We start from the raw sequence: 15,728 nt of genomic DNA on the forward strand, positions 1-15,728 counted from the left end.
ATCGTTTATGATTGTGAATGTACTACTGTGATGTTAGAAATGAGCCTCTTACACTTTGTCTTTTATATATACATGTGAACAACATATACATGTAAATATATATTTGCATCATTATATATGTTTGCATCATCATACATGCTTTGTATCATATATGTATTGTGTGTGTGCATAATTAAACCACAAACACTTTTAAACATTTTTGGCTAAATTATTCCAAACTCCTTTCAGAAAATTCCCTCATATATTCACATTATATTACTTTCATCTCCTCTACCTTTTGCTTGGTGTGGGTTTATTTATTTATTTACTTATGAACTTACTTATTTACTCTTTTTTTCTATTAAGTTTTTATTTTGATTCCAGCATAGTTAACAGACAGTGTTATGTTCATTTCAGGTGACAATACAGTGAATCAACAATTCCATCCATCACTCAGTGCTCATCACAACAAATGTGCTCATTAATCCCCATCACCTATTTTACCCATTCCCCTCATTCACCTCCCCTCTGATAACCATCAGTTTGTTCTCTACAGTTAAGAGTCTGTTTCTTGATTTGTCTCTCTCTCTTTTTTTGTCCTTTGCTTGTTTGTTTCATTTCTTAAATCCATACATAAGTGAAATCATTTGGTATTGGTCTTTCTCTGACTTAATTTCACTTAGCATAATACTCTCTAGCTCCATCCATGTCATTGCAAATGGTAAGATTTCATTTTTCTGTATCCATTCAATCTACAGACACTTGGGCTGTTTCCATATTTGGCTATTATAGATAATGCTGCTATAAACATATGGGTACATGTATCTGTTTGAATTAGTATTTTTGTATTTTGGGGTATATGGTAGTGCAATTGCTGGATCGTAGGGTAGTTCTATTTTTAACTTTTTGAGAAATCTCCACACTTGTTTGTGTTTTTTATTTTAGCCATTCTGAAAGGTGTGAAGTGGTATCTCATTGCAGTTCTGACTTGTATTTCCCTGATGATAACTGATGTGGAGCATCTTTTCATGTGTCTATTGGCTATCTGTATCTCTTCTTTGGAGAAATGTATGTTTATGTCTTCTGTCCATTTTTAATTGGATTATTTGGTTTTGCGATGTTGAGTTGCACAAATTATTTATATATTTTGGATAACTTACGCTTTCTTGTATATATCATTTGCAAATATCTTCTCCCATTCAGTTAAATTGCGCTTTAGTTTTGAAAATTATTTCCTTCATTGCACAGAAGGTTTATTTTATTGTGATGTAATCCCAATAGTTTACTTTTGCTTTGGTTTCCCTTGCCTCAGGAGAAAAATCTAGAAAACCATATCTAGAAAAATATTGCTACTGCTCATGTCAGAGACAGTACTCTCTTTGCTCTCCTCTAGGATTTTTACGTTCTCAGGTCTCACATTTAGGTCTTTAACATATTCTGAATGTATTTTTGTGTATGGTGTAAGAAAGTGGTCTAGTTTTATACTTTGTATGTGGCTATCCAGTTTTACCAACATCATTTGTTGCAGAGATTTTTTTCCCATTGGATATTTTTTCCTGTTTTGTCAAAGATTAATTGGCCATATAATTGTGGGTTCATTCTGGGTTTTCTATGCTGTTCCATTGATCTATGTGTCTGTCTTTGTGTCACTACAATACTGTTTTGATTACTACAGCCTTGTAGTATAACTTGAATTCAGGAATTGTGATACCTCCAGTTTTTTTCTTTTTCAAGATTGCTTTGGCTATTTGGGTCTTTTGTAGTTCCATACAAATTATAGGATTGTTTGTTCCAGCTCTGTGAAAAATGCTGTTGGTGTTTTGATAGGGATTATATTAAATCTGTAAATTACTTTGGGTAGTGCAGACAGTTTAGTATTTGTTCTTCCAATCCATGAGCTACCCTGAGTATCTCAGTTAGTTAAGCATCCAGCTCCTGATTTCGGCTCAGGTCGTGATCTCATGGTTTATAAGTTCAAGCCCCACATCTGGCTTTGTGCTGACATTGTGGAACCTGTTTGGGATTCTCTCTGCCCATCCCCCACTTGTGCTCGCTCTCTCTCTCAAAATAAATAAACTTAAAATAAATGAATATAACCACTAACACCTGCATCCTATTATAAAATTGAACTATGTGAAAGTCTTTGATTTCATGACCAAATTCTCTTTTCTTCCTGACCTTTAAACATATTCACGTGACTGGGGCTTCTGAATGGCTCAGCCAGTTAAGTGTCTAACTTGGCTCAGAGCATGATCTCATGGTTCACAAATTTGAGCCCCGCATCGGACTCTGTGCTGACAGCTCAGTGCCTGGATCTTGCTTCAGATTCTGTGTCTCCCTCGCTCTCTGCCCCTCCCCCACTTGCACTCTGTCTCTCTCTCTCTCAAAAATGAATAAACATACATATTTAAAAAAAAATATTCACCTGGCTGCTTTCACTCTCATATTCAGCCTTTGATAGGTAACAGATGTAAGGTCTTACTACCTGGTTAACCTCTTAAGGCTCAACACAGAGGCAGCAGACAGAAATGCCCATCCTCCAGTCTTTCCCTGAAAGAGGTCTATTTCATACTTTAAAAGCTGCTTCCCAAGGAATAGGCTTCCAATTCAGCACAAATCTATCAACAGATTGCAATCCTCCCCGGAGTCCAGGGAGGCCTGTGGGTACCATTTTCATGTTCACATTTTTGCCCATTGCAGATTACCACTGCTTCACTGGAATGAGGTTGTACACACGTCTGACATGCCAGTTTTTGTGGCAGCTGCACAGGAAACACCAAACTTGATCCTTGGTTCTGGGATATTCTTCAAATACATCACACATTAGGTCACAAAAATGTCTAAATAAACTTAAGAAAATTGAAATCATATCAAGCAACTTTCCTGACTTGGTCAGAAGTGTCAGAAGTGTTGTATTGTGGAATAATAAGAAATATATAGATTGGTCTTGATTCCCAGGTCCTGACAGAGAGCTCCTAAACTCCTTATAAATTTCTTAGTGGTAAGTACACTAGAACATCTTCTATTCTAACAATTGGTCTTTGATCCCTGTCCCTGACACAAGGCTTCTAAAACTCTTATATATTCCTAAGTGATAAGAACACTAAGAGCATCTTTTATTCTAATGAGGTAACTCTAGGCCGACTCCTGGGTGGGATCTGGTCACCAGAAAGACCACAGCATAATTTGATCTTGCAACTTTCAACCTCACTCCCCACTGCTTTAGACAGAGCAAAGGAGCTAGGACTGGAGTTAATATTGATCATGCCTACATGAGGAAGCCTCTATAAAAACTCCAAAAAGTACAAGGTTCAGAGAGCTTTTAAATGGGAGAACACATCCATGGATTGGGGGAACAATGGAACAAATGGAACATAGAACAAATGGAACATGGAACAAATCTACTGATATAGAACCTACTACAATCCAAAACCTCTAAGACTTTGTCTTACGTGTCTTCTCATTTGGCTGTTCACATCCTTTAATACTCTGATAGACATAATTAAGTGTTTCCCTGACTTCTGTGAACTGTTCTAGCAACTTATCAAATCCAAAGAGGGAGGAGGCCATGGAAACTTACAATTTGTAGCCAAGTTGAACAGAAGTTGAGGGTAACCAGAGTATGGACTACTTGTAATTGGCATCTGAAGTGACATCTCATGGGACAAGAGCACTTAACCTGTGAAATCTGTTGCCTCCAGGTAGCTGGTGTCAGAATCAAATTCGAGGACACCCAGGTGGCATCACAGAGAATTTCTTGATATGGTAAAAAACAAAACAAAACACATATTTGGTGGCCAGTTGTGTCAAGAATGTTTTTAGCATGGTAGTAGTATAAGAGTAAGGAGAAACACAGGAAGAAGACTGGAATGTTTTCTTACATTAAGAAACTAGAAATCAATTCAAAAAAGAAAAACTGGTAAATTCACAAATATGTAGAGATTAAACAACATACTACTAAACAACCAGTGGGTCAAAGAAGAAATTAAAGGGAAATCAAAAAATATCTTAACGATAAATGAAAATACAGGTATAAAGTAAGAAAATTTATAACATGCAGCAGAAGCAGTTCTAGAGAGAAGTTCATATGGATAAACACCTATACTAACTTTATTTTTTTAATGTTTATTTTTGAGACAGAGAGAGACAGAGCATGGAAGGCGGTGGTGGGCGGGGTGGTCAGAGAGAGGGAGACACAGAATCGGAAGCAGGCTCCAGGCTCGAGCTGTCAGTGCAGAACCCGACGTGGGGCTCTAACTCACAAACTGTGAGATCATGACCTGAGCTGAAGTCGGACACTTAACCGACTGAGCCACCCAGGCGCCCCAACATCTACACTAACTTTAAAAGAAAGATCCCAAATTAAAAAAAGTTTTTTTACACCTCAATGAACTAGAAAAGGAACAAACCACACTCATTATTAGACGGAGGGAAATAACAAAGATCTGAACAGAAATAAATGAAATAGAGACTAAAAGACAATAGAAAAGATCAATGAAACTAAGTGCCATTTTTTAAAAAGATGAACAAAATAGAAAACCTATAGCTAGACTTACAAAGAAAAAAGAGAAAAGACTCAAATGAATAAAATTAGAAATTAAAGAAGAGACGTAACAACTATAACACACAAATATGACAAATCATAAGAGGCTACTGTGAAAAAATACATGCCAACAATTTGAACTACCTACAAGCAATGGGCAAATTCCTAGAAACACACAACCCACGGAGACTGAATCATGAAGGAATAGAAAATCTGAACTGACCACTTATCAGTAAGCAAATTGAAACAGTAATCATATCACTCAAAAAATAAAAGAGCAGGAGCAGGTAGCTTCACTACCAAATTCTACCAAACATTTAAAGAAAAATTATAGCCAATCCTTCTCAAACTCTTCCAAAAAAATAGGAGAGAACAGTCCAAATTTATTTTATGAGGCCCACATTAACCTGAAACCAAAATCAGACAAGAACACTATAAGAAAAGAAAATTAGAGGTCGATATCCCAGATAACACGGATGTTAAAATCCTCAACAAAATAATAGCAAGCTGAATTTAACCACAGATTAAAGGAATGTATTAAAAAATTGCATACCATCAACAAGCGGAATTTATTCCAAGGATGGTTCAACATCTGCTAGTCAATCCATGTAACATACCACATCAAAAAAAGTACAGATGAAAGTCATATGATCATCTCAATAAATGCAGGAAAAAAACCTACCTACGAAAGTCAACATCCATTTATGACATAAACTCTCAACAAAGTGGGTATAGAAGGAAAACACCTCAACATAATAAAGGCCATTTATGGCCATCTCACAGCTGGTACTCAAAGGTGAAAAGCTGAAAGGTTTCCCTCTAAGATAAGGAGCAAGACAAGATACCCACTCTTGCCACCTTTATTTAACACAGTACTGGCAGTCCTTCCCATAGCATTAGGCAAGAAAAAAATAAAATCACCCACATTGGAAAGGAAGGATTAAGACTGTCTCTATTTTCAGGTGACATAATATTATATGTAGAAAACCATAAAGACTACACACACACATAGACACACACACTACTAGAAGTAATGAAGGATTTCAGTAAACTTGTAGTGTACAAAATCCAAACACAAATCTCAGTTGCATTTCTATACCCTAACATCAACTATCAGAAAGGAAAATTAAGCCGTCTTCCTCAGTGCTACCTGAAAAAGTGGCAGCCATCTCCTACTGGGCATCATGGCCACCCTCAGACCTCTGGTGAAACCAAAGATCATTAAAAAGAGGACCAAGAAATTCATCCAGCACCAGTCAGAAATTCAATATGTCAAAACTAAGTGCAACTGGAAGAAACCCAGAGACATTGGCAATAAGGTGCACAGAAGATTCAATGACCAGATCTTGATGTCCAACATTGGCTATGGGAACAAGAAAGTAAAGTACATGCTGCCCAGTGGCTTCCAGAAGTTCCTAGTCCACAACATCAAGGAGCTTAAAGCACTACTGTTCTTCAGCAAATCTTACAGTGCAGAGATTGCTCACAATGTCTCCTCTAAGAACTGTAAAGTCATTACGGACAGAGCAGCCCAGCTGGCCATCAGAGTCACCAATTCCAGTGCACGCTGCACAATGAAGAAAATGAATAGACAGCTTATGTGCATGTCATATTTGTGTTAAAAAAAGAGAAATTAAGAAAGCAACCCCATATATAATTGTACCAAAGAGAACAAATACTTAAATACATTTAACTAGGGAGGCGAGATATCTGTACACTGAAAATTAAAGAGACTGATGAAAGAAACTGAGGAAGACTCAAATAAATAGAAAGATATTTCATGCTCATGTATGGGAAGAAGTAACATTGTTAAAATGTCCACACTACCCAAAGCAATCTATAGATTCAATGCAATCCCTATCAAAATTCCAGTAGTATTTAGTATTTTCCTTTTTTTAAAAATGTTTATTGATTTTTGAGAGACAGAGAGAGACAGAGCATGAGCGGGGAAAGGGCAGAGAGAGGGAGACACAGAATCTGAAGCAGGCTTCAGGTTCTGAGCTGTCAACACAGAGACTGACGCAGGGCTTGAACTCACGAACTGCGAGATCATGACCTGTGCCGAAGTCAGATGCTCAACCGACTGGGCCACCCAGGCGCCCCTTAGAATCTTTCATGGAAGTAGAGCAACCCTAAAATTTGTAGGAAACCACAAAAGGCGCCAAATAGTGAAAGCAATCTTGAAAAACAAGTACAAAGCTAGAGGTGTCACACTTCCTGATTTTAAATCATGTTACAAACCTATAGTGATCTTAACAGTAAAATATTGGCAAAAGAGATCAAAGGAACAGAATAAAGAGCCCAGAAATAAACTCACACATATATGGTCAATTAACTTAAGACAAAGGAGGCAAGAATATGCAATGGGGAAAGGACACTATTTTCAATAAATGTTGGGGAAACAGGACAGTCACATGCAAAATAAGAACACTGGATCCCTATATTGCGCCCTACACAAAAATTGACTCAAAATGGATTGAAAACTTAGATATGAGACCTGAAACTATAAAACTTCTAGGAGTAAAACATAGGGGATCTGCTCCTTGATACTGGTCATTGCAATAACTTTTTAGATATAACACAAAAAGCAAAGGCAACAAAAGCAAAATAAACCAGTGGGACAACACCAAAATAAAAGGCTTCTGCATAGCAAAGGAAACTGTCAACAAGATGGAAAGGTAATTTGTAGAATGAGAGAATATATTTACAAATTATCTTCCTGATAAGCAGTTCACATCCAAAATATATGTAAATAACTCATGTAACTCAATAGCAAAATAACAAACAATCCAATTAAAATAATGGGTAAATGAACTGAATAGACGTTTTTCCAAAGGAGACACACAAATAGCCAACAGGTACATGAAAAGATGCTCAACATCACTAATCATCATGGAAATGCAGAAACAAAATAATGAGATGTCACCTAACACTTATTAAAATGGCCCTTATCAAGAAGACAAGAGGTAGCAAGTGTTCGCAAGGATGTGGAGAAAAAGAAACCCTTGTGCACTTCAGTGGGAGTGTAAATTGGTGCAGCCACCACAGAAAACACTAGGGAGATTCTTTAAAATATTAAAAGTAAAACTATTGTATGACCCAGCCACCCAAGGAAACGAAATCACTATCTCAAAAAGGTATCTGCACTCCCGTGTTTACTTTGGCATTATTTACAATAGCCATAACATAGGAACATTCTAAGTGTCCATCAGTGATGAATGGATAAAGAAAATGTGGTGTATTGATATATACCTAGGGATATTATTAAGTCATAAAAAAGAAAGAAATCATGCCATTTGTGACAACATGAATGGACTTCAAGGGCATGATGCTAAATGAAATAAATCAGACAGAGAAGACAAATACTGTATAATCTCACTTGTATGTGAAATCAAAAAAATTGAACTCACAGCAATGGAGAACCGGCTGGTAGTTGCCAGAGATAAAAGCTGGAGTTTGGGGGAAATGGGTTAAGGTGGTAAAAAAGTACAAACTTTTAGTTATGATATAAATAAGATCTGGGGATGTAATATACAGCATGTTGACTATAATCAATGATGTTGTATTGTATATTTGAAAGTTGTTAAAAGAATAGATCTTACAAGTTCCCATTACAAGAAAAAAAATTTGTACCTATGTGAGGTGATGGATATTAACTAAACTTATATATATATATATATATATACACACAATATATACATGCACCAAATTATTAAGTGGTATACCTTACAGTGTTATATGCCAATATCTCTTAGTAAAACCAGAAAATAGATTTTTAAAACACAGACACTAGAAAAAGAAGAGCAAACAAAACCCAAATATAGTAGAAGAAAGGAAATAACAAAGATTAGAGCTGAGATACCCAAAAACGGAGAATAACAAACAATAAAGCAAAAGAACAGAACCAAAAATTTGGTTCTTTCAATATATCAACAAAATTAATAAATCTCTAGCTAGATGGACACCCCAAAAAAGAAAAGACACAAGTTTCTAAAATAAGAAATGAGATTGGAGATACAACTAGCAACCTTAGGCAAATAAAAAGGATCATAAGAGAACATTAACAGAAACTGTATGCCAACAAATGAGATATAGGTGAAATGGACAAATCACTAGATAGACATGAATATGAAAAGAACTCAAGTAGAAACAGAAAATCTGAATAGACCTATGACAACAACAACAAAAAGATTGAATTAGGGATCAAAAAACTACCACAAAGGAAAGCCCAGGCCCAGATGGATCCATTGAGTGATTCTACCAAGAATTTAAAGAAAAATTAGTATCAATTATTTTTTAAAATTCTCCAAAAAATACAAGAGCAGAAAATACATTCAATAAAACATGATACTAAAACCAAATAATGACATCACAAGAAAACTACAGACCAATATCCTTTGAATATATCCAAAAACCCTCAACAAAATGCTAGTGAACCAAATCTTTAACCATGTAAGAAGAATTATACACACACACACACACACACACACACACACAAATGGAACTAATCCCAGGAATGCAAAGTGGCTTTAATATCTGAAAAATCAATTAATATAATACCACATACAAATAGAATAAAAGACAAAACTGCATGATTATCTCAATACATGCAAACAAATTCACGGTTGTTATTCTATGAACTCCAACAACCTTCATGACAAGAATACTCAATATATCAAGGAATAGAAGTGAGCTTCCTCAAACTGAGAAAAGGCATCTACAAAAAATCCATGCCAACATCATACGTAATGGTGAAAGACCTAAATGCTTTCATTCTTAGATAAGGAAAAAGACAAGGAAAGCCAGTCTCTTCACTTTCATTTAATGTAGTATGTAGGTACTAGCTAAGACATTAAACAAGAATATGAAATAAAATAAATCCTAATTTGCAAGGAAGAAGTAAAACTATTGACTGATGACATGATCTTATGTAGAGAAAATCTAAGGGTGACACTAAAATAATATTATATCAAAACACAAACTAAGGAAGTTTTCAGGATACAAGATCAATACACAGAAAGCAATTGAGTTTCTATATATTTTGCAATGACCACTCCAAAATGAAATTAAGAATACAATTCCATTTACAATACCATCAAAAAGAATAAAATACTTAGGAATAAATTTAACAAAGGAAATTCAAAACTCACACCATTGAAAACTCTAAAATACTGTGGAAGGACATTAAAGACTATCTAAATCACTTCCTGATTTCAGAGCCAACTATAAATCTACAGTACTCAAGGGAGTGTGTTACAGGCATAGCGATAGATGTATAGATCAATAGATTTTAAATCCAGAATAATTCCTTCTGGGAAAATTAATTATCCACATGTGAAAGAATGAAGTTGGATCACTCTACCTCAAACCATATACAAAAATTAGCTCAAAATAAATAAAAAATCTAATGTAAGACTTAGAAAAATAATTTGAAAAGCTCTTAATAAAAAACATGGGGTAATATTTGTAACCTTAGATTCAAGAATGTTTTCTTAGGTAAAACACCAAAAGCACAAACAACCAAATTAAATTTGTATTAGTTGAACATCAAAATTAAAATTATTGTGCTTCAAAGGATATCATCAAAAAAGTGAAAAATAAACAACCCACAGAATTAGAGACTATATTTGCAAATCATGTCTGATAATGAGCTTGTACTGAAAACATATAAAGAAATACTACAACTCAATAATAGGAAAATAACCAATAAAAAATGAGTATCTAAAGTATCTAAAACAAATTTCTACATGGAAGATATACAAATGACCAATAAGCACATGAAAAAAATGCTCAACATCATTAGGCATCAGGGAAATATAAGTGAAAACCACAATGAGATACAACTTCATGCCCAGTACCATAACTATAAACAAAAAGACAATAACAAGTGTTGACAAGAATGTGGGGAAATTAAAATCATTATATATTGCTTCTAGGAATTAAAAATGGTACAACCACTTTGGAAAACAATTTGCAAATTCCTCAAAGGTTAAACAGAGAGTGACTATATGAACCAGCAATTCCACTTCTCGGTATATACCCATGAAAAACGACAACGTGCACATGTGCAGATTTTTCACCTCCCGGTTAAATGTTCACCTAACAATTTTATTCCCTTTGATGCAACTGTAAGTGGGATTCCTTTCTTAATTCCTCTTTCAGATAGTTCATTGTTAGTGTATAGAAACTCAACTGGGTTTTGTATGTTGCTTTTGATCCTGCAATTTTACTGAATTCATTTATTAGTTGTAACAGTTTTTTGGTGGAGTCTTTAGCATTTTCTATATATATCATGCCACCTTCAGAGAGAATTTTACTTCTTTTCTGCTTGGGAGCAGGTTCCATATTGTCAGTGCAGAGCCCAGGGCAGGGCTCAAACTCATGAACCTTGAGATCATGACCTGAGCTGAAACCAAGACTTGGGCTCTTAACCAACTGAGCCACCCAGGCATCTCTCAAATTTTTATCAAGCAGTATGATGTTAGAGGTGAGCTTGCCAGATATGGCCTTTATTATACTGAAGTATGTTCCTGGTATACCTAATTTGGTGGGAGCTTTTATCATGAAAGGATGTTAAATTTTGTCAACTGCTTTCCTGCACCTATTAAAATAATTATATGACTTTTATCCTTCATTCTGTTAGTGTGATGTATCATGTTAATTTGTTGAATCATCCCTGCATACCAGAGATGATTTCCACTTGGCATGGTGAAAGATCTTAATGTGCCTTTGAATTTGGTTGTTAGTATTTTGTTGGTGAATGTACTGATGTGAATGACATTAGAGATAAAATGTTCCTCTCACATTTCTCTCACGTCACCTTTCATATATATATATATATAAATATATATGTAGATCTATATAGATATACACAACACCCACACACAATTGCTTTATCAAAGAACACTGTCAAACATCTTTGGCTCATCATTCCAAATTGCTTTCAGAAAATTACTACAGTCACATGACAAAATTCTCATTTCATCTAACAGTTGTTTTATGTTTTTGTATGTGTTTTTCCACCCACAAAGAACCAATATATTATCTGAGTTAATGGCGAAGGCTCAAATATGGCTCATTTGAACCTACTGGGATTTTGAATTTTCTCGTCCACTCTTACCACATTTTCATTTTGTTGGGGGACTCACCTGCAAACCTGCTGAACCCCTGCCTAAGGTAATATATTTCTTTATTTTGCTTTGGTCACTTTGCATTTTCAATATGAATGATTCTATTCTTTACTTAGACAGTTTATTTATAGTGAGAGAGATATGGGAAGCTAAAGTGACCTGCCAATTAGAAACTCACGTATTTCTATACAACACAAGTACCTGAATTTCGTTAACATTACAAAATAAAGTGGAATTCCTGGGAGACTTTGAGAATAGTGTCAGTTAAATCAAGGCCTAAATTATTCAATACATAAGTAAGTAGCAGATATTCACTAAAAGAATACTTCCAAAGTAGTTAGCATATTCTAAAGGTAAGTGCCAACATGCAGGGAAACTGTAGAGTTTCGTGACCACCGACCTGACACTCTATCTGGAAAGACAGAATACAAGCACATAATAAAAACAGAATGAAACATGTTATAATAACGAAGGATCACAGCAGTAAGGAACATTCAGTGGGAATCACAGAGAGCATATCTCAGTCATTGATAATCAAGGTGCAATCCACGGGATATGCAGAAGGATATACAGATGGATATGTAGAAGTGATGGGAGCAGAGAGTAAGGAAGACACAAAAGCAAAGCATGTAAAAGAAGAATGACAGTTCTCAAGAGCTCCAAATTTAGCCTAGCAGGAAGATGCCAAGTGAAGGACAGATGATGCTGGAGGGAGAAGCTGGAGACAGACAATCATAAGGAGGTTCAAACCTCTAGTAAGGGCATTAAGGAGAAAACGAAAAGGTTTAAGAAAGGGAGTAATATGATCACATTTCCTTCTTTAAAAAATCCCTCGGGATGTAGTCACTGAGTTAGCCTGCAAAAGAGCAAGAGTGAAAAGGGGGACCACTCAGCAGGCTGTTGCAAAATATAGGCAGCAATTATGGAAAACTACACTACACTGTTCATAGAGAGATGATAGTAATAATCATCATTGCTCATATTGCTGTTGTGGAGGAAAAAATAGTACACATAAAACATCCCAAATATCTTTGGCACATACTCAGTAATCCAGAAGAAATGTTAACTCGGTATTATTGTTATTTTGGTACTATCACATACTATTAATAATCAACCCAACGGTGCCAACCACCCAGATCTAATTCCTCATTTAATAGGAACTGGTTTTCTAACACATCAAGATTATACTCTCTAGAAAAGTCCTAGAGAGCAGGTATCCTATGGAGTTGTTTAAAAGTATATGTGTAAGGATTGGCAATGAGACAAGCATGTTAAAATGCTCACCTTTTTTGGTAAGGGTTAAGGCTCTTTGCCAGTTCTCTAACTAAAAGGAAAACCATTCCTCGATGATATAAATGTGTTCCCTAACAATGTTGGAGCTAAATCCAACATTTATTTGCATCTGCTCCAGCATTTAAATCACTCCTCAACTACGTGAGTGGAACTAGAGGGTATTATGCTAAACGAAATTAGTCGGAGAAGGACAAATATCATATGATTTCACTCATATGAGGACTTTAAGACAAAAAACAGATGAACATAAGGGAAGTGAAAATAATATAAAAACAGGGAAGGGGACAAAACATAAGAGAGTCTTAAATATAGAGAATAAACAGAGGGTTGCTGGAGGGTTTGTGGGAGGGGGGGTTGGGCTAAATTGGTAAAGGGGCATTAAGGAATCTACTCCTGAAATCACTGTTGCACCATATGCTAACTTGGATGTAAATTGAAAAATAAATAAATTATTAATAATAAAAAACATTCCTCATATGAAATCCCATGATTTTACATCTTAGAGCATTTAAAAAAGTTTTTTTTTTATGTTGTTATTTACTTTTTGAGATAGAGAGAGACAGAGCATGAGCAGTGGAGGGGCAAAGAGAGAGAGGGAGACACAGAATCTGAGGCAGGCTTCAGGCTCTGAGCTGTCAGCACAGAGCCCGATGCGGGGCTCGAACTCACAAAGTGTGAGATCATGACCTGAGCTGAAGTCGGACACTTAACCGACTGAGCCACCCAGGCACCCCCCATCTTAGAGCATTTTAAAAGAGTGACTTAGTCTGTTAGAACAGATGTTTTCTTCCTACACCAAATTTACAGAAAACCTCAGTAAAGCTCCCCTAGGGAATATAGGTCTCAACATCATAGCTGCCTGACAGAATGAGCCCAGAGAAAATGTAGACTTCATATATAATAAGAACCATAAATTCTGCCATATAATAAAGATCAAATAATCTCTACCACTTGAATCTTAAAACTACCCACAGTTTAAAATTACAAACAATTCTATTCAGTTTATAGGATGATATTCCTTATGAAGGAAAACAATAATCTAATACATTTTAAATTGATAAATCTTTAAAACATAAATAGGAAGCAAATGATCTTTAGTGGACTACTTTACAATTCTTAAGAGATCCTTTTGTCTACCTCTTTACTGGTAGCAACATAAAACTGGTATCTTATTTGAGAGTAAAACACAATGTATCTTTTGATTGCAAATTATTTATGCTACCTCTGATAAGTTTCACAAAGTTCAATGACAGTGGTAAGATTAGTGAAAGTTCTACCTTAGCTAACCTTATTCTTAAAAGATTTCCTCTTTCAGTTTTGAGAAAATAATTGTCAGTAGGAAGGAGAAAAAAAAAGGAGGAAGAGAAGGACAAGAAGGATGTGTGGCAGATAATAATGATTGCTAATAGTAGCTGTTGTTATTAAGTTGCAAAAACAAGATTTGAATCCATGTCAGTGACTGTGAAGACATTGTTACACAAAGAAATGGTTTCTACACACTACTTACTTTTCCATTAATTATTACCTTCTCAGAAAATTTTTGTACACTTTTTAAGAATTAAGACATTTGGCAAGATGCATCAAGAGTCTTAAAAATGTTTATAGCCTTTGGCTTCATAATATACTCATAAAACTATACAAAGAAAAATAATCCAGAGGTGCAAAATCTATTTTGGGCAATTATTCATAAGAGTAAACACTGTAAATAATGGAAGTATCGTAAATATCCAAAATTAAGCAATGAGTAAATAACTTATATTTGTGCATATTACACCATTATAATCGGTTTAATCAAATAATGCTTAATTACACTAAATTAGCTGTAATATGAGGTTTAGTTGAAAAGAAAGGGACAAAATGATAAATATAAGAGCACAATTTCCTTATAGAATGAAAAAAAGTATAAATTAGGATTAAAATTTTCAAAACATGTCATAATATAGATTTAATTATATGAATAAAGATTAGAATAAAAACATACAAATTTTAGCATAATGTCCTCAAGCTCCATCCATTTGGTCCCAAATAGCAGGATTTCCTTTGTTTTCATAGGTAAATAATATTCCAGTGTGTGTGTGTGTGTGTGTGTGTGTGTGTATATATATATATCACATCTTCTTTACCACTCATTTGTTGATGGCCACTTAGGCTGTTTCCCTCGATTGTTGTGAATAATGTTTCTATACATATGGGAGTGCATATATCTTGTCAATATCCTGTTATTTCTTTTGGGTATACACCCAGAAATGGAATTGTTGGATTATATGGTAGATATATTTTTTGTTTAGTGTTTTATTTTTGAGAGAGAGGGAGTGTGAGTGGAGAAGGGGCAGGGAGAAGGGGACGGAAAATCCAAAATGGGCTCTGCACTAACAGCAGGGGCTCAAACTCACAAACTGTGGTATCATGACCTGAGCCAAAGTTGAGCCATCCAGGAGCCTTGGCAGATCTATTTTGTTTTTGAGGAATCTCCATATTGTTTTTCATAGTGGCTGAACCAATTTACATTCCCATGTACAGTGTACAAGGGTTCCCCTTTCTCCTCATCCTCACAAACACTTATCACTTCCTGATAATAGCCATTCTAACAGATGTGAGGTTATATCTCATTGTGGTTTTGATTTGCATTTCTTTGATGATAAGTGATACTGAGCATCATTTTGTGTACCTCTTGGTTATTTGGATATCTTCTTTGGAAATATGTCTATTTAGTTCCTCTGCCCATTTTTTAATCATATTGTTTGTTTTTTTGTAATTGAGTTGTAGGAGTTCCTTATATATTT

At 35.2% G+C, this 15,728-nt stretch overlaps 1 protein-coding gene and 1 pseudogene across 1 annotated transcript; both read left to right on the forward strand.

Moving 5' to 3' along the window:
* LOC125922363 (UDP-glucuronosyltransferase 2B31-like) overlaps positions 1-15,728 on the forward strand; it is a 30,182-nt pseudogene that overhangs the window by 2,150 nt on the left and 12,304 nt on the right.
* Positions 5,707-6,144, forward strand: LOC125923519 (60S ribosomal protein L32-like). The gene has a single exon (XM_049631862.1). It carries the CDS (start codon positions 5,707-5,709, stop codon positions 6,142-6,144), a length of 438 nt encoding a protein of 145 aa, XP_049487819.1.

Source organism: Panthera uncia, chromosome B1 (assembly GCF_023721935.1).
Source record: "Panthera uncia isolate 11264 chromosome B1, Puncia_PCG_1.0, whole genome shotgun sequence".
Lineage (NCBI taxonomy): Eukaryota > Metazoa > Chordata > Mammalia > Carnivora > Felidae > Panthera > Panthera uncia.